Genomic DNA, 17,599 nt, shown 5'->3' with positions numbered 1-17,599 from the left:
AGACTCATCCCTTGCGCTAGACCTTATTCTTCTGACTTCGTATGACAAGCTAAGTCCCGGCACTGTACGGTTCGATCTCGAGCGGATCGCCAAGTGCGCTTCTCTCTGCATGTTGCAGCTTCACTGTGTCAGGGTGGTCAAGAAGATTGGTCATTATGAGGACCTCTCCGCCAGATAAGTCGGCAATACGATTGCAATTAGGTGCACAAATACCGGATTCTGAAGCGGTTGGAACTCAAGGATTGGCAACGTGCAAGTAGGGGTGCGCCCCATTGGCATGCACTCCATTCTAAGCTAATTTTGTGCATAAAATAAAGTACTATTCGCAGGATTTAGCGTACCGATTTAGCCGTGCGGTCCCATCAAGTCTACATCTAAGAAAGAAATTTCTCTTGCGATTCGGCATTTATTCGTTTGAAAGGACATGCCCTGCCCACGTGCAGTCGGCTTCAAGTGTTATTGGCATCCAATGTCATGGAATCGTATGGCCTGTGGTGCCAGAGCAGGTTAAGCTCGAGCAATACGGACGTGTACAATGATTTCCATGTTGAAGGGATCGATCCGCATGTATGCAACACGTATAAAGAGAATCAATCGGCCTGCATTTATCATTCTCTGTACCAACGAGGACGACTTATCATTGTTCAAGGTTAGAAGATGAAAGGAACATTCGGTTTTGTGGTTGGCGTCATTGCCTGTATTTCAGCCGGTATGTATGAGTCGGTATTTTCCAGTTCTTAACTTGAGGCTCATTTGAGTAGCCTTGGCTGTCTCAGAAAAGGCTGGATGCAGCAAGAAAGATGTTTTCAACCCTTTCCGCTTCTGTCAGCTGGGTGACATCCAACTCGGCTTCGGCCTAGACGGTTGGCAAAATGACACCCACAGAATGCATCTAGCGGCTCAGCAAGTGAATGCCCAGGATTTTGACTTCTGTATTGCCGTTGGCGATTTGACTAACGATCGGTCAGTAACATCGTAATTGGATGTGATTTCTGGCTCACTAATTCTGATAGATTCGACTACGAAATTCGAGCCTTCCAGGACACATTCCCAGAGTTCAAGACCAAAGTTCATCTCTTGCCCGGCAATCACGACATCAACGACGTTGCCACGCTCAAGCAGTTCAAACTCGACTATAACGTGAGCGACCACACTGCGTTCTCTCATAATGGCTATAGATTTATCCTCTTGGACTCCGTCACCTTAATGAGCAACTTGACCGAGTTTGAGCCTTACACTCGTGCCGAGTGGGTCTGGTTCGAACACGAGCTAAAGTCGGCGGCAAAGAGAGGGGAGGAAATTATCCTTGCCCACCACCACCTTCCGTTTGAGTTTACGGAGGACGAGCCTGACGCGTACTGGACTTTCCCCAACAGAATTCGAGGCAAGTACTTGGAATTGGTTAAGAATTATGGCGTTCATCATATCCTCGTCGGTCATCGTCACGAGACAAAAAATATTTACGCCAGCGACAACTCCTTCACCATTTATGTCGTAGCGGGCACAGCCAGGTTCTTTGACGACAATGGTTTCGGGATCAACTACTTTGACGTCTCATCTTGCGATTCGGCGACGGACGTGAGCCAGGAATACGTTCATCTCCAGGGTGCCGGTCTTATGAAGAGATCCGAGGGGTTACCGAACGGCTGTCCTGATATCTTTGCTCATTAGACCGACGACGATCTGGCAGAGTTGCGATTAGGAGTGGGGAAGGACGGTAGTCAGCAGTATGGTAAAAGTTTCATGCGTTCTGATAAGTCATAAAAGTCAAAGATATTTGTTTGTTTGTAATTCCTGCTAAAGGATGATTTCACAATTGCTACAACCTAATTGGCGCGCAATTCCATACTATCTTTTGACTATGCGCCGAACGGCAGCTTGCGCAATACTATTCACTGGAGATCTTGTCTATCGATAAATTGCGTGTCACAAGCTGTTAGGGCTGTTGACGATATTCGACTTGGCGAATATTATTCGACCGGGCGAATATTATTCGACCGATTATAACAGGCATTTGGAATATTATTCGCACTGCTCAGGATTTGCGAATAAAAATGCGAATATTATTCGCAGCGGTTGGGACTTGCGAATAACAAATACGAATAATGCCGATTACTGCGAATATTCGTATTCGGAGCAGCCCTAGTTTTGGCGATACCCTCTGGTTTCCATTTAACTATGAGAGTCAATAAGCGCTGGATAGTCCGTATACAAAAAAGAACTGAGCGCTGGTAGAAGACTTCGGGTCCCGAGGGGTTATATATAGGTTTTCGGCTCGATAAACTAGCCTTTAATAGGAAACGCTTTAACTTATTTAAGTAATATCACGTGATTTAGAATACTTCCCGATTATTATTATTCGACCTAAACCTTATTTGTCGAATACGAATAGCGAATATTATTTGAATGCCTTTCAAAGAGTCGAATATCTAATACGAATATTGGGAAAACCTGCCGAAATTGGTATTCGAAACAGCCCTACAAGCTGTACACGTCATGAAAGACGCAGTCATCTGTTCCCGTTTATTCCCTAGGTCCAACGAGAAGCGCCTGGGGTCGATCTATCTGACGTAGTTAGTTTAACTTGATAAATAAAAGGTTGATGCAAGATCGTTAACTTTAGTCAAGATTAGCTTAGCCTTGGGTTGACCGCAAACGTTGGACGTCAAAGCGCTCGCTTTCCCTGGGCGCTCTGTGCATGTAATCTCCTCCACGGCCAAAGTTCGCCTAACCGGGGCGCTGTGATTCGCTCGTTTGTTGGTCGATTAGCGATATGCATTGTACGCTTCGCCAGCGAGCTACTGAAACTGATAACTCCCACACATTCATCACCCTGCGGGTTCGGGTTTCAGATCAGACAAAACCGCCGTGTGCCTGACGCAAATCTGGTCATCCTCCACGTGAACTCGGAAACGAACGGAGTCGAGTCCGGGAAAGTGAAAAGCCGGGGCCCCTCACATTCCGCCAAGAGAGTGACTTGGGCGTATTCTGTTCACCAGGACATGTCAGCAGCGAAAGCGTATTGCGTACATGCGCCAGGCAGTGAATTTCTAGACTGATTTTGTTTGGCTAATTTAACATTAATGGCGCGACTCTTACTCAGAACATGACTGTTCGACCTTATATAGGCCGGCACCACATCTAGAAATTCTTCCCCGGCTCTTGTCTTCATCACTTTCTTTATCTCTTTATTCATTGCCATGAGCTATTCGATCCGCAAATTGCAAACGTTGCAAGCTCTGCGCTTCGCGCAAGTTGTTCTCTCAATCGGCTCTCTTTCCACGACGTCGATATCTCTCAGTTCCAGCAGACGTGCGACGGCGGACTGGGCTCCGAGCGACTACAAGAACGGTGCATATTATCTCATCAGCGTCTCCGTTTGGACGTTGCTAGCACAGCCCTTCCTCATTTGGGCGACTGCCTTCGCGTCGCCGACTGCCACTACAACTCACAAACTTGCTGTGTTTGCTGCGGACCTCGTGACGAATATTATGTTGTTCACGGGACTCATGGTCATGGGTAAGACTGTCTTCGATGGTCCTTGTGCTAGCTAACCGTAACAGCATTCATCTACAGCCCGTGGATCTGCAGTCCGTATGGTGATGAGTACGACTACTCGTACGGATACTCCAGCTCTATTTACGACGTCGACCAAACCCCATGTGTTACTAGCAAAGTCGCCATTGCCTTCTCAGCCATTAACTGGTTCCTGTTTGTCATCACTACAATGCTGCTAGGTACCATGTTCTTCAGAAGGCAGAGCGTCAATTTTGGATCGGAGCCTGGCGCAGGTGCAAGTTATGTTCCGGCTGGCGCTGTTGCAAACATAACCACCTCGACTCATATGAATATGCTCTTCTCAAACCCAAGACATAGTTGGACTTGCCACTGGTGCTGGTTATGTTGGGGGTGGCACCGCTGGTGACCGGAATATGATAATGTGCGTCCGGCCTCCGCCAGTCACCTTGAGCTCAGGAAGCGCAGATTTAAATCCGCCTCCACACTATGGAACTGGGGACTTACCGGCATATCCGGACACGTTTGCCACTGGCGGCTTTATGGATTCGTCTGGAAATGGCGGCGTTTCGGATTCGTCTGGAGGTGGCGGCCATTCGGATTCGTCTGGAGGTGGCGGCCATTCGGATAGTGGTGGGTCAAGTTCATCTGGCTCCGGATCCTCCTCCAGCAACTAGATGGAATGGCCTTGAGAAGTTTAACAGCTTTCAGGCCTTTATGTTCAGATATTCCACGTTGGAAATGTGCGTTATTGTAGCTTTGAGACGTTTGTAAATTGTTATTTGCTTGACCCTACAGTCACCGAAACGTCGCTTTTTGGCGCCCCGCCTCTTGGGGAGGTAAACCGTAGGAGCACACTTAAAAAAAATCTATCTCAGAATCTGGTGGACTGAACAAATAGTAATCTTTTGGTGCTGCAATAGAGCTGAGGAGTTGTCAAACGTAATTGAGCAGCGCCGGTGTCATTCAGTAATAAAGTTGGGGGATCGGAACTCGGTGCGGCTGCCACCCGCGCCTAAAATTTACGTACGGATTACAGCCAAACTTCGCTATAACGATACTCGATCCCCGATATAGCGATAAAGAGTTGCAAACTAAATCACGATCGTCACTGATATAACAAAGAGAATTTCGTCCCGGAACCTCGGAATCTGAGTAGTCACGGAGTAGTTCTGTCACAAGGCAAGGCAACGTATTTATAAAATTAGAAAGGCCGTGGGTCATATTTGTTTCGGTTAAACAATTACAAACGCCAGTCTGGATCTTTTGTGTTAGGGCTGTTGGCGATACGATATCGGCAAGGTTTGGGCAAATCGGCAATCGGCATCGTCGAACTTAAGGTCTTCCGATAATTATCGTCTATCGTATCGGCAGGCGTTAGAAGCTCGACGATACGATTATCGTTGCCGATATTTAAGTGTCTAATAGTTTTGATACCCTGAACACAAAATTCGTTTTTGAGCACGACATCTGTAGTACTATGATCCCAAATGCTAACTCAAAACAATTAACACATTGTCATCTTGCCACAATGTCTCCATTTGAGAGGATGACAACTCACTGTAAGCGCCTCGACTACAGAAGCCTCAACGATGGCAGTGATGACGAAGCAGAATCGAGGATAGTGATGTCGAGTCTAGGACGCTGCAAAGGCTGCAGCCACGACGTCAGACTAGTAGCCCTATCTCCGATATTGACATGTACTTTGATAGTCAGGTGGTCAACACAAAAGATATCCAAACTGGCTTTGTAATTGGTGGCGTACTCATCAAGATGAGTACCCGCAGATGGCTGTTGCGGCTAGGGATTGCTAGGGATTACTTAGCAATCCCAGCCTCTGAAGTTGCAACGGAAAGGTTGTTTAGTGCGGGGAGAGACTTGCTCGTGTGTTCGGAGGCACTCTTTGAAGGCCAACACCATGCGAATGTCGATGCTCATGGGAAACATGTACGATAAATGAGTTATTGTATGATTACGTCGGCACAAGACAATTGTGTATAGATATCCAGATGTAATGAGAAAATGTTACATAGTTATTCTGCCAATTTGCCGATATCGTGACGTTTCTGCCGATATCGTATCGGCAGACCAGGAGCTCGACGATAAATATCGTTAAACGGCAATCGTCAGACATTAGGAATGCCGATATCGTATCGTCAATATCGGCAGTATCGGCAAAACGGCAACAGCCCTAATTTTGTGTCATTAAACCACCGGACTATAAAGTACATGTCAATATCGGAGTAGGGCTACTAGTATGATCTCGTGGCTGCAGAATGTGCAGCATCCTAGACTCGAAATCACTATCCTCGAGTCTGTCTGCGGCAGCAGCTGTAAGAACTCGGGGGCGTTCGAGTTCGGTACTAACAACCTTGTGAGATGGGAAACCAAAGATCAGATATTTTAGAAACATTGGCCGCCGGCGTGGCGCAGCCAGACGTCAGGGGTCAGGGGCGGCGTGAGTGGCGCCGTGATCCTGACATTTCCCCCACCCAAAAATCGCCCCCTGGCATGAGCGCAGCGGCCACGGGCTTGCGCGGGTACCGACGGTGGAAGTCGCGAACCAGGCCTAAACAATGGGTAAGGTGTTCGAGCGGTTCCCAAGTAGTTTCGTTCCAACCCAGCCAAGAAACCAAGTATTCGACCTCCCCCGCCTGATTGCGTTTTCGACGACTATTGAGAATTTCATCGACTTCGTATTCCAAGACACCTTCCACGGTAATCGGCGGAAGCGGGACTGCCTCTGGTCGAGGGAGATCGGAATCCACAAAAGGTTTGAGTAACGAGACGTGGAATACGTTGTGGATGTGCATCGTGGACGGCAGTGATAATCGATATGCCTGTTGGCCAATGCGCTCGGTGATGGGAAACGGACCAATGTACCGGTCGCTTAGTCGGCGTGACGCATCTTTCAGCTTCAGATTTCGAGTCGATAAGAGAACTTGATCGCCAACTTCGAATGTCTTTGGAGTTCGTCGGCGATTATAGTAGCGAGCATGGTCTTCCTGAGCTAACTTCATCGATGACTGCAAATCGGCATGTATACGAGTAAGTTCGACATGGCGGTCCGCAATGGTTACTGTCGCGGTGCCGGAGGGGAGATCGAAACTGAAGGTCGGATGATAACCGAGCAGAGCATAGAACAGGCTCATTTCGGTGGTGGCACTGCGACTATTGTTGTAGACAAATTCTGCGATAGGTAAAAGGTCGACCCAATCATCTTGCTGTCGATTCGTATAAACGCGCAAGTACTGTTCTAAGATCTGGTTCACGCGTTCAGTCTGTCCATCGGTCTGTGGATGAAACGCCGTCGAGAAGCGAGCCTTGATCTTTAGACCGCTGAGGAAAGAACGCCAAAAACTAGCAATAAACTGCGCCCCTCTGTCGGAGATGATCTCTTGGGGAGCACCGTGAAGGGAAAAGATATGTCGGATGAAGATATCCGCCAAGCCTGGAGCGTCCAAAGTCTTTTGCGTCGGCAGAAAATGAGCCATTTTCGTGAATCGATCAACTACGACCAGGATTGAATCGTACTGGTCAGTCGGGGGTAAGTCGGTAATTAGATCCATTGTGATAGAGAGCCAAGGACGTTCCGGAACGGCAAGTGACTGAAGGTTCCCATAGGGTAGTCGCCGAGGCACCTTAGCGCGTTGACAAGTTGCAGAGTGCACAAATCGATTGACAAAGGCCCGCATGCTTGGCCAGTAGTAGTTGCGCCGTACCAGGTCGTAGGTGCGTAGCCGCCCAGGGTGTCCAGCTACCTCAGTATCGTGGTGTTGTGTCAATAGGTCGGTTTTGAGTTGTTCGTCGTTGGAAATCCAAAGCCGTTCATTTCGGTAAAGTAAACCATTAACTAGCGTGTAGTCACTAAGATCTTCGGTCTGGTCGTTTCTCTCGATTGCGTCGATTAGCTGCATAATTTCCGGGTCGTTCTGTATAGCAGCGCGAGTGCGCGTTTCGATTTCGAGATCATGAGTTGCTATCAATTGAACGGGGCTAAGCATCATTGCGGTACGAACGACGTAGGGCTGTTGAATTAAGATTCCAACGTCGCTGTTGGCTGTGTCGTCCTCTTGTCGGGATAGTGCATCTGCACGGCCATTCTGTGAACCTTTTCGGAACACCAAGGTGAAGGCGAAGTTACCGAGTGTCTCGGACCAGCGAAGCTGTCGTTTGGAAAGGAGACGTCGTGTGGTGAAATATTCAAGGTTCTTATGATCCGTATATATCGTTAGGTTTCCATGGATACTTAACACGTAGTGTCGCCACTCTAGCAGGGCCTCAACGATCGCTAGGAGTTCCTGGTCATGTACGTGATAGTTACGTTCCGCGCCTGTTAGGGATCGACTGTAGTAAGCAATCGGGTGAAATTGTCCGTCTTCCTGTTTCTGACTGAAAATAGCAGCGACGGCGGTTGCGGATGCGTCTGTTTCGAGAATTGTTTCCAAGGTGGACTCGAAATGTTGAAGTAGTGGCGCTGAGAGGAAGGCCTCTTTGAGGTTTTGGAAGCCTGCGTCCATGGCTGACGACCATTCAAAACGCGCACCCTTCTTAAGCAAAGGAGCAAAGATCTGATGCTTCGAGGTGTAGCCGTCGATGAACTGGCGGTAGAAGTTTGCGAACCCAAGAAATCGTTGCAAGCCCTTCAGAGTTGTCGGTCGCGGCCAGTGCTTAATCGCTTGCACTTTATCATTGTTCATTGCGATACCATCCGCGGACACCGTATAACCAAGAAAATCGGTCTGGCCAACGCAAAATTCGCTTTTCTCCCCTTTGACGTAAAGGTTGTTGGCTATCAGCGTCTGTAGGACTTTTCGGACCTGTTCGTGATGACTAGCTAAATCTTCGGAGAAAACCAAAATATCATCGAGATATACGATGACGCATTTGTCGAGGAATTGTCGTAGGACATCGTTCATTAGATTCTGAAACGTCGCCGGAGCATTCGTTAAGCCGAAAGGCATGACCAAGTACTCGTACTGGCCAAAGCGTGTGGTAAAGGACGTTTTCCACTCGTGTCCAAGTGCGATCCGGATCAAGTTGTACGCTCCCCGCAAATCCAAGCGTGTGAAGATCTTCGCGCCTCTGACTCGAATCAGAAGTTCCCCTATCAACGGTAACGGATATGCGTTCTTGATCGTGGCCTCATTCAACCGGCGGAAGTCGATCACCGGTCGCAGTGTCTTGTCCTTCTTGGGCACGAAGAACAAAGCCGCACTAATGGGTGCAGTCGACGGACGAATGAATCCCTTCCGTAAATTCCCCTCAATATATTCTTTCAGGGCTGCTGTCTCGGGATCTGATAATGGGTAAATTCGAGCTTTGGTGAGCTTGGCTCCTTCCTTTATTTCGATACGATGGTCGTACTCCCTGTGAGGAGGTAATTGATCGGCGTTGACCTTCAGGAAGGCCTGAACTAAGTCGTGATATTCGTGCGGCACTTGGGCCAGTTCTGGTATAAGTACAGAGGATAGAGCGTTCAGTACTGTCGGTTGATTGCCTCCAATGGTGTTGTTAGCCCAGTCAATCGGTGGGTTGTACCGTCGTAACCAATTCAGACCAAGGATGAGATCGGCATGTCGAATTGGCAAGCCATACAGCTTGACCTCATAATCATGGTTGTCGATTCGTAATTTTGTCTTGACCAGTTTATTCGTCGTTAGCCTCGACCCATCCGCAAGTTCCACCAACTGGTTCTCGATAGTTTCGTATGCTAGCGAATGTTTATCAATTAGATCCGTCTTGATAAACGAGTGACTAGATCCGGAGTCCAATTGCGCTGTGAGGTGTAACGTCGTATGATGGTGTTGCATCGTAGTTTGTAGGATAAAGAGATTGTCACTGGACTGATCGGGTTTCGCCAGAAGTTTGTCCAGAACTACTGGCGAACATAATCCCAGGCGGGAACGGCGCATCTTCTCGGTTTCTGGTTTCGAGCTCGCGGTGGCCGCGTCTAGCTGCATCGGTTCTGGTTCGGACGAAGACGAAGGCGTTTGCTGCGACGGCACGCGGTGGTCGTATCCCGCAGGACGGCGGCCCTTCTCGAGCTGTCTCTCCATATATCGGGCGTCAATGCGCAAGGCAAGTTCTTGCATTTGTTCCAAAGACTGGGGTTTGCCGAGTCGTGCACACTCGTCCTTGATGTGTTCTTTTAAACCGTCGTAAAATTGGTCCTTAAACGCCGCGTCGTTCCAAGAGAGGTGTTTCGCCAGTGACGCGAATTCGGCAATGTAGACGGATACCGAAGTCCTTTGTCTGCATATACGAATCTTCCTCAGCGCAGTACCGGTGGGATCCGGGATCCCCGAACGTTTTCTTGAATGCTCCCAAAAAGGATTCAAAGTCTTCGAACCCTGAAAACCTGGGATTGTCAACGAGTGGGATAATCCACCGGAGGGCCGAGCCGCGGAGGTACGACTTGAGCAAGAGAAGCCTTGTTCCGTACTCGTCGGGAGTTCCCGTCAATTCGACGTAAGTCCGGAACTGGGAGAGAAACGTCTCCACTAGATCGGGACCCGAAGAGAAGGGGTCAGGCTCACGTGCCTTTGCCTTCGTCATACGGGTTGCCTCACTGTTCTTGGTACTGCCGGCCAAGGCGCGGGCCTCAGTTACCATCTGCTGGAGGCGACGGATTTCTTCTTGTTGGTGAGCCAGCTGCTCCTGGTACTCTCGGCGTTGCGTGTTCATAGCCTCATTCTGTTGGCTGACCATTCCTTGAAACGTAGTCATCATCTGCATGATTGCCTGCGTGACGTTCTCGTTTCCTTCTGCCATTTCGTTTCCTTGACTTCGATTCGATTTGGTTTCTCGGGTGTTTCCGGCTTTATGTGCCTCCTCAGACGCGGGGACACAGGAATAATATATAATGTAAGAACTCGGGGGCGTTCGAGTACGGTACTAACAACCTTGTGAGATGGGAAACCAAAGATCAGATATTTTAGAAACATTGGCCGCCGGCGTGGCGCAGCCAGACGTCAGGGGTCAGGGGCGGCGTGAGTGGCGCCGTGATCCTGACAGCAGCTTGTCTAGCTGCGATTGGCAACCCCGGCCTCACAACAGCCAATGGGTACTATACTGTTGATGGAGATTCTGGCGTATGGCTTGTAGAATCAGCCTACCAGAATTATTCCCTTCGACAAGAGCAGTATAGTACATATCAGATTCGTCCATGAAACAATAGTACTTGTATACTTCTTTATTGTTACGAGCAGGCTGGAGACTTTGAACTTAGGTATGCTACAAAACAGGATCCGATTTCTAGAGAGACCTTTCCCTACATATACTGGAATCATGGAGCCCTTTTATGCTCAACACTTCAAGCTACCCACGCGCACATGCTACGGAGGACGGAGAACTAGGCAGTCGGCTAACGAAGGAGCGCGGAAGAACGAAGGGCCGAAAAAGAGTGTCTTCACGGAGGAATCGATACGCCGACGGGTAAAAGACTAAGACAGTCGCTGGGTTGAATTCCACGCCGGCTGAGACGGCCTAACCGGCAATGTCCTCTTGACATTTATTCCTTCCTTAACCGCAAGTCCAATGTCTAGGTCAAACCTACAAAGCCATTCTTAGATTCAGAGACATCATGGAGAAAATCTTGGATCTCAAAATATATTGGGACGGCAAGGATGATCTGTGGCTTTCTTTTCGAAATGAACAAAGCCAGTTCGTTGATTTTCGAGAGCACTTTATGGATCTGCGTGAGCCGTTGCCAAGCTTGAGCGGTGAATACTGGTAGTTCCGTCTGTAGCTCTAAGAACTTGGTTATCTGTTGCCTTGCACACAAGCCATCGTTGAGCATACGGAACGTTGAATTCCAGCGTGTATCGACGTCATAAGAGAATGTTGATCTTACAGAATTCTTTCCACTTCTGCTTCCGTTGTAGTGTTCGATCAATCCAAAGAGTAAGATACGGAGCCTTGCAATCGCTGTCTGAGTTCCGATAGGCTTGCCATCTCGTAGATTATCGCAAGCAGTGTAAGGATCTAGTGGGTGAGTTCCTACGAATCTTAGGGCCTCGCGCTGGGGCGGTACCAACTTGGCCAAAAGACCACGATAATCAATCTTAGAATTGATTATGGCCCACTGCGCATAGTATAGTGACCGCCACCACTAGGGTCCTGACAAGCAGCGCTTGCTTCCTCGGCATTGCCAGACTCCAAAGCGTGGAGTATATCTTTGACAATTAGATTCAAGATGTGAGCCAAACAACGGATATAGCTGTCCAGGTTACCATATAAGAAGACCGAATCGTTACTGTCCTTCTGTAAATCAAGTCTCCTGGAAAGACCATGAAACAAATCAGAGGCTAGTGTCTCATTGTTTCTAGCATTGTCTCCCGTATCGTAATCAGCTTGCGTTCAAGACTTAACTCTACGAGAGTAGCCTCTACAGCAGCAGCTAAATTCTCTCCACTGTGAGTTCCATAGATCTCTTTAAAGTCTAGTACTTTCTCTCGATATTCGAATTCGTCTGTGATCCAGTGGTCAATTATACCAACAATAGGAAGGCGATTACTGCTTGTCCAAACAATCGAGAGACAAAGCAATCCTTCTGCAAGTTGTGGCAAGTTCTTCCTTCAATTTATGGCGCTGTATGTCGAAATCGTCCTTAAGACGTTTCCGAAGCGTATGTCGAGAGGAGAATGGTAGTGCAATTTCCGGTATATCATGGAAGATCTGTTCAAATGTAGAAGATTCGATAGTCGTAAAAGCCTGTTTTCTGCAACTATCCAGCGAATGAGCTTCTTTTCTAGTGATTGGTTATGGGCTAGCTTCTCCTTCTCTTCCCATAGACTAACGACGCTGGTTTGCTGCTTCTTTCCCGAATTAGGATCCTCAGGGCCTGAAGGATAAATAGAGTGCTTTGTAAGATGATTCTTCATATTGCAGGTGGAGCTTTGTCGTAGTGAATATGCAGTTGTCCAACCACACTGCGACATGTCTTATCGTCTATGTATGCACAACGAATTAACCTCCTCTTATTTGTCTTCTTTACGATCCACTCCTTATCAATGGTCGTAGTCTCAAAGTAAGCCCATAGCCACTCAGTGACTGGTGCTGGCCGTTGGCGAACTGAACGGAACGTATTGCTTGAATGGATTGAAGTTTCAGCAATCGTGGAGCTTGCTCCAACTCTAAAATTGTGATGCTGATTCTGAAGGCAAGATCTCGTCGATCTGGGATATTGATAAAGGCATCTACTGCTGACTGACTTAGTACAGGGTCTGGAATCGATGATCTCGCGACTCGGTCTTCGGGTGCTGCTTCGTCATCAATGCCATCGTTGAGGCCTCTGTAGTCGAGGCGCTCACCGCGAGTTGTCATCATCCTCTCAAAGGGAGGCGTTGTGGCAAGGTGGCAAGGTGACAAGTGGTAATTGGTAATTGGTAATTTAGCAATTGGGATCATAGTACTACAAAGACCGTGTTCAAAAAATTTCAGGGCATCAAAACTATTAGACACTTAATCGATTATCGTCGCCGATATGACGATATCGTATCGTCGAGCTCTGCCGATACGATAGACGATAACGTGATCGGCAAGCGAGTGGATCGTCCCAGCGAGCGGATCGGTCGAAATTCCATACAAAGTAGCGATTTTTAAACATCTATATCTTAGCCACGCTAGCGGTTCTTACCTAAAATTTTAAATTTTATAAATAATGGACTATAAATCATTATCAAGCCTCTTTTTTAGAGATAATCTTATTAATTACCCAGGTATCTTAAATTACGGCTAAAGGGTTTCAGGGGTTTACAGGATTTCAGTAAATATAATCATAAATATAAACATCAATCGTTTTTCAAAGCGATGATGTAAATCGTCGATATCTAGCTACTCTATTCTCTAAATTGAGCGTAATTAAGAAAGATTTCGTCGAGTTTTAGAGGTTTAAAAATCGCTACTTTGTATGGAATTTCGACCGATCCTCTCGCTGGGACGATCCATTCGCTTGCCGATCACGTTAATTATTGGACGACCTTAAGTTCGACGATGCCGATTGCAGATTTGCCCAAACCTTGCCGATATCGTAATAATCGTATCGCCAACAGCCCTAGCATTTGTAGTTATTTATCGCAAAGGACTGAGTTCTTGACGCGTAAATAACGAGATGTAGCGCGTTGTCCTCGCGTTTATGCAATGGGCGTGTGGGCTGGGTACCGCGCACAAAAATTGGAACGGTCCAAATACTTAAGCTAGCCCCAAAGAGGAATAGCGAGTAGTGATTCCAAAGTTTCTCCGAAATAATAATTCTCTCAAGATTTTACACGGAAGTCAGGGGTAGTTTATGCAGATTTGAACCTTCATCACCGATCATCTCCCGGCAGCTCACTGTTGTCGTCATTCCTTTTGAAGTCTATCAGCCTTGTATCCTTTTCCTGCTTGCGGCCGACATGCTGTCGCAGATCGTTCCTCGATACGCCTACGGCACCTCAGGGTATCACACAGTACTTAAATAAATAGTCACTTTACCATCTCTTCCGATACACCGTTTGAAGTCTCTCCTTAATATTTCAATTGCTCTTTCTATCAATCTTACATATTCACCATGGGATTTGATTTCACTGTCTATAAAGGTTCGCATGACGGTAAAGTGTTGAAATCAACCACGCATAAAGACGACCTCAAGGGAGATCAAGTGCTGGTCAAGGTTACGCACTCAGGAGTGTGCTTTACAGATGTTCATTATAGACAAGCTGATATGGTGCTCGGCCACGAAGGAGCTGGGATTGTTGCGAAAATTGGGCCGGACGTAAAGGACCTTAAGGTAGGCGATGCTGTGGGGTGGGGCTACGAGCATGACTGTTGCGGGCGCTGCAACAACTGCCTTTCTGGCATGGAGACGATGTGCCCAGACCGTAAGCTGTATGGACTTGCAGACCTCGACCAGGGTTCATTTGCCTCTCACGCTGTCTGGCGTGAAGCATTTCTCTTCAAAATCCCAGCAAATTTGAGCAATGAAGATGCTGCCCCTCTGATGTGCGCTGGTTCGACCATATTCAACGCACTTCATCTCACTAACGTTAAACCAACTTCACGTGTGGGTATCGTCGGGGTAGGGGGTCTTGGCCATCTGGCGATCCAATTTGTGTCGAAGATGGGCTGCGAAACCGTCGTTTTCTCAAGTACGGAGAGTAAGAAGAATGAAGCAATTAGGCTCGGTGCGAAAGAGTTCTATGCAACAAAAGGAGTCACTAGTCTGAATATTGGAAAACCTCTTGATCATCTGATTGTGACAACGAGTAGTCAACCAGACTGGAATCTGTATATTGGGCTCATGGCTCCGGGTGGCACTATTTCACCAATTTCGGTTGACAACAAGGACTTGACCATGCCATATATGCCTCTATTAATGAACACTTTGCGAATTCAAGGTGGGATTATCTCTCCTAGGAAAGTTCATCGAGACATGCTCGATTTCGCTGCATTCCATGGTATCAAGCCGATTAACATGCTCTTTCCTTTTAATGTTGACGGAATTGAACGGTGTCTGAAGACGCTGACAGAAGGCAAAATGAGATATCGAGGTGTTCTTGTCGCAGAAGACTAATCAACGTGCGGTTTTCATATGCTACAAACGTTATATGAAGTCTCTTCAATTCTTTTCAGTTGTTGTGCCTTTTAAGTTGATGGCGGAATTGACTATATCGGTAAACCGGCAAAATTTCTTTTAATCTGGAGTAGCTTCTATCGAAATATTGTTCTCAGCTATCCGGCACCTTAGGGGTCCCCGTATCTCTTCAATCTTCTTGCCACTACATTGGCTTTGAATCGTTTACCAGACGTAAATGGAGCTAGATAGGGGACTCAAGCCTCTAGAACTGGTTGAGAGGCTATTTGAGAGCTGATATCCATTTCCTAAAATGTATATTATCTCTATGTTGAATAGATATCATTCATCAACATCAAGATCCTCATTGTATCCGCCTTCATTGAATACCTCTTGATCCCTAGCACATCCCGTGCCCCATTAAATATCAGGGTTAGCATGTCGTTTAGTACCATTCGTTCATCCTCATTCAAAGCCGTAATTACAGCATATATAACCCCTGTAGGATTCAGCCATTATGATTCAATCATACCCGGCTTTTCGGAGGTAGGATATTGGGGAATATTGGTTTAGGGAATAATATTCGATATTCGTATTCGACGCCCAGGGATTGGCCGATATCGTATCCGACGCCGATAATCGGTCGAATAATATTCGCCAAGTCGAATATCGTCAACAGCCCTATGTATCGATTTATAAGCAATGGTCGGTGATCGTTAGTAACTGTTGCAATTAAACGTTAGGTTGGTGCTTGTTTGTTGTTGGAGATGACGAAGCAATCCCGTCAAATTCGTCGGCGCTCATTCGTTCAAGGTTGGAGCTAGTCTAGAATAGGAATAGCGTTACTACCTAAAATGGAATCTGGACCACTTTAACGATTCCTTAATGCAAAGGCATCTTAGCAGGGCCTAACGACATCGCCTGCCTGACTGGGAAGGAGGTGCGGAGGCATTCCCGGTTAGGGTAATTTGTCCTACGGAACTTTCAAGGAACTTTGTGGCAAAATATTATGTCTCTACTACTTTTTTTTAATGGCCCTCCCATTTAAATTCGAAAAAAAAAGAATCACCGCTTCTAATGGTACTCCCATTAAACCCAAAAAGAATCACCCCTTCTAATGGTACTCCCATTATACCCAAAAAGAATCAGCCCTTCTAATGGTACTCCCATTATACCCAAAAAGAATCAGGTAACGTTAAATGGAGCTCCCATTTTACTAGCGTAAATGGAGTTCAAATGGAGGTCAGCCTTTTCCTATACAAAAAGCTAATGGAGGTCTGACCTCCATTTGAACTCCATTTACGCTAGTGAAACCTTCCGAAACACCACCCTTCTGACCACTCCTCACAGTAGCACGCCTCTACAATGGCTCCCAACAGGAGATCAGAGGGAAAAAGTTATTAGCCTGTAAAGCCTTTATTATAAATTACTGGAGTCGCGTTACGCGGTTATAGGGTCGGCCCAAATTATTTTCTTTTAACGCGTAAATTTCGTGTCTGATCCGAGTCACGTGCGGATTCAAGTGGGAGCTCCATTTAGGTGTAAAGGGAGCTCCCATTTTAAAGCGCCCTCTGACGCGAAACTAAATGGGACCTCCATTAGAAGGAAATAATGGCCCCACCCTATAGGGATCGGCACGGATACACGGATAACGGATATATCCGTGGATATCCGTCGCGGATACGGATACGGATAGAGAATATGCGGATATGGATACGGATACGGATAAGGTAATATTGATTAGTCATATCCGCGGATATATCCATGGATATCCACGGATATCCACGGATACGAGTAACAAATACAAATGTGTAAAATAATAATACTGGGAGAGTCGTGAGTTGCGATTTGCCAAATATTCAGTTGTATAGGGAACGGAAGTCCATGAATCCAGAATTTGGTGCGCGCTTGGCTGTGAGCGGAGGGAAGCTTGAATAAGAACACGGATCTGATTAGTCGCAACTGCTTATATATTGGGTTAGGGTTTGTTGTCCATTATTGATATAGCGGTTTGCAGCCCAATTGAGTGATCAATATAGTCAGTCGTATCGTAGGATCATCCTCTTTCCATAGTCCTGGGCTCCAAACCAAAAACGACTGAGCAAGACCCCCTTCAAGGTCACGTGAGTCGTATCCGTGGATACTGCGGATACGGATACGGATAAAGCCAATATATCTGGATATGGATACGGATACGGATATAGATATTTTACGCGGATACGGATACGGATACGGATACGGATAAGGAAAAATTAGCCTGGATATTATCCGTGCCGATCCCTACCACCCTAAATGGAGCTCCCATTTAAAAACGTAAATGGAAGGTCCATTTAAAAAAAGAATCAGGCCCTAAGTTGAATAGTACGTGCCGGTCCTCCTCCGGCATTGGGCGCTGTTACCCGGTTGCGGCGGGCCAGCATCGCTAATTGAAAATTGCAAGCACGTTGCTTTGTTACATGGCGTTCGAACTACACGCCGTTTTCTGGACGCCTCCAGGCACGTCAATCTCGCGTGCAAATTATTGGTGAC

General features: G+C 47.0%; 4 protein-coding genes across 4 annotated transcripts; 3 read left to right on the top strand and 1 right to left on the bottom strand.

Annotated features, from left to right (window-relative positions):
- Positions 1-657: 657 nt before the first annotated feature.
- Positions 658-1,671, top strand: POJ06DRAFT_197916 (Metallo-dependent phosphatase-like protein; the record flags this gene model as incomplete). Its single annotated transcript, XM_056185087.1, has 3 exons — positions 658-709; positions 759-963; positions 1,014-1,671. 3 exons carry the CDS (start codon positions 658-660, stop codon positions 1,669-1,671), a joined length of 915 nt encoding a protein of 304 aa, XP_056043593.1.
- A 1,050-nt stretch (positions 1,672-2,721) lies between these two features.
- Positions 2,722-4,435, top strand: POJ06DRAFT_276430 (uncharacterized protein). Its single transcript, XM_056189687.1, has 3 exons — positions 2,722-3,519; positions 3,564-3,791; positions 3,877-4,435. The coding sequence occupies exons 1-3, from the start codon at positions 3,201-3,203 to the stop codon at positions 4,191-4,193; spliced, it is 864 nt and encodes a 287-aa protein (XP_056043592.1). The 5' UTR covers positions 2,722-3,200; the 3' UTR covers positions 4,194-4,435.
- An 8,075-nt stretch (positions 4,436-12,510) lies between these two features.
- Positions 12,511-12,998, bottom strand: POJ06DRAFT_301947 (uncharacterized protein; the record flags this gene model as incomplete). The annotated part of the gene is made up of 1 exon (XM_056190752.1): positions 12,511-12,998. The coding sequence occupies exon 1, from the start codon at positions 12,925-12,927 to the stop codon at positions 12,511-12,513; it is 417 nt and encodes a 138-aa protein (XP_056043591.1). The 5' UTR covers positions 12,928-12,998.
- Positions 12,999-13,756: 758 nt separating this feature from the next.
- On the top strand, positions 13,757-15,524 carry POJ06DRAFT_125082 (chaperonin 10-like protein). Its single transcript, XM_056184292.1, has one exon. The coding sequence runs from the start codon at positions 14,069-14,071 to the stop codon at positions 15,068-15,070; it is 1,002 nt and encodes a 333-aa protein (XP_056043590.1). The 5' UTR covers positions 13,757-14,068; the 3' UTR covers positions 15,071-15,524.
- The last annotated feature ends 2,075 nt before the right edge of the window (positions 15,525-17,599 follow it).

The sequence above is a fragment of the Lipomyces tetrasporus genome (genome assembly GCF_029532465.1).
Source record: "Lipomyces tetrasporus strain NRRL Y-64009 chromosome Unknown POJ06scaffold_6, whole genome shotgun sequence".
NCBI lineage: Eukaryota > Fungi > Ascomycota > Lipomycetes > Lipomycetales > Lipomycetaceae > Lipomyces > Lipomyces tetrasporus.
This window is presented reverse-complemented; position numbering and strand designations above follow the sequence as displayed.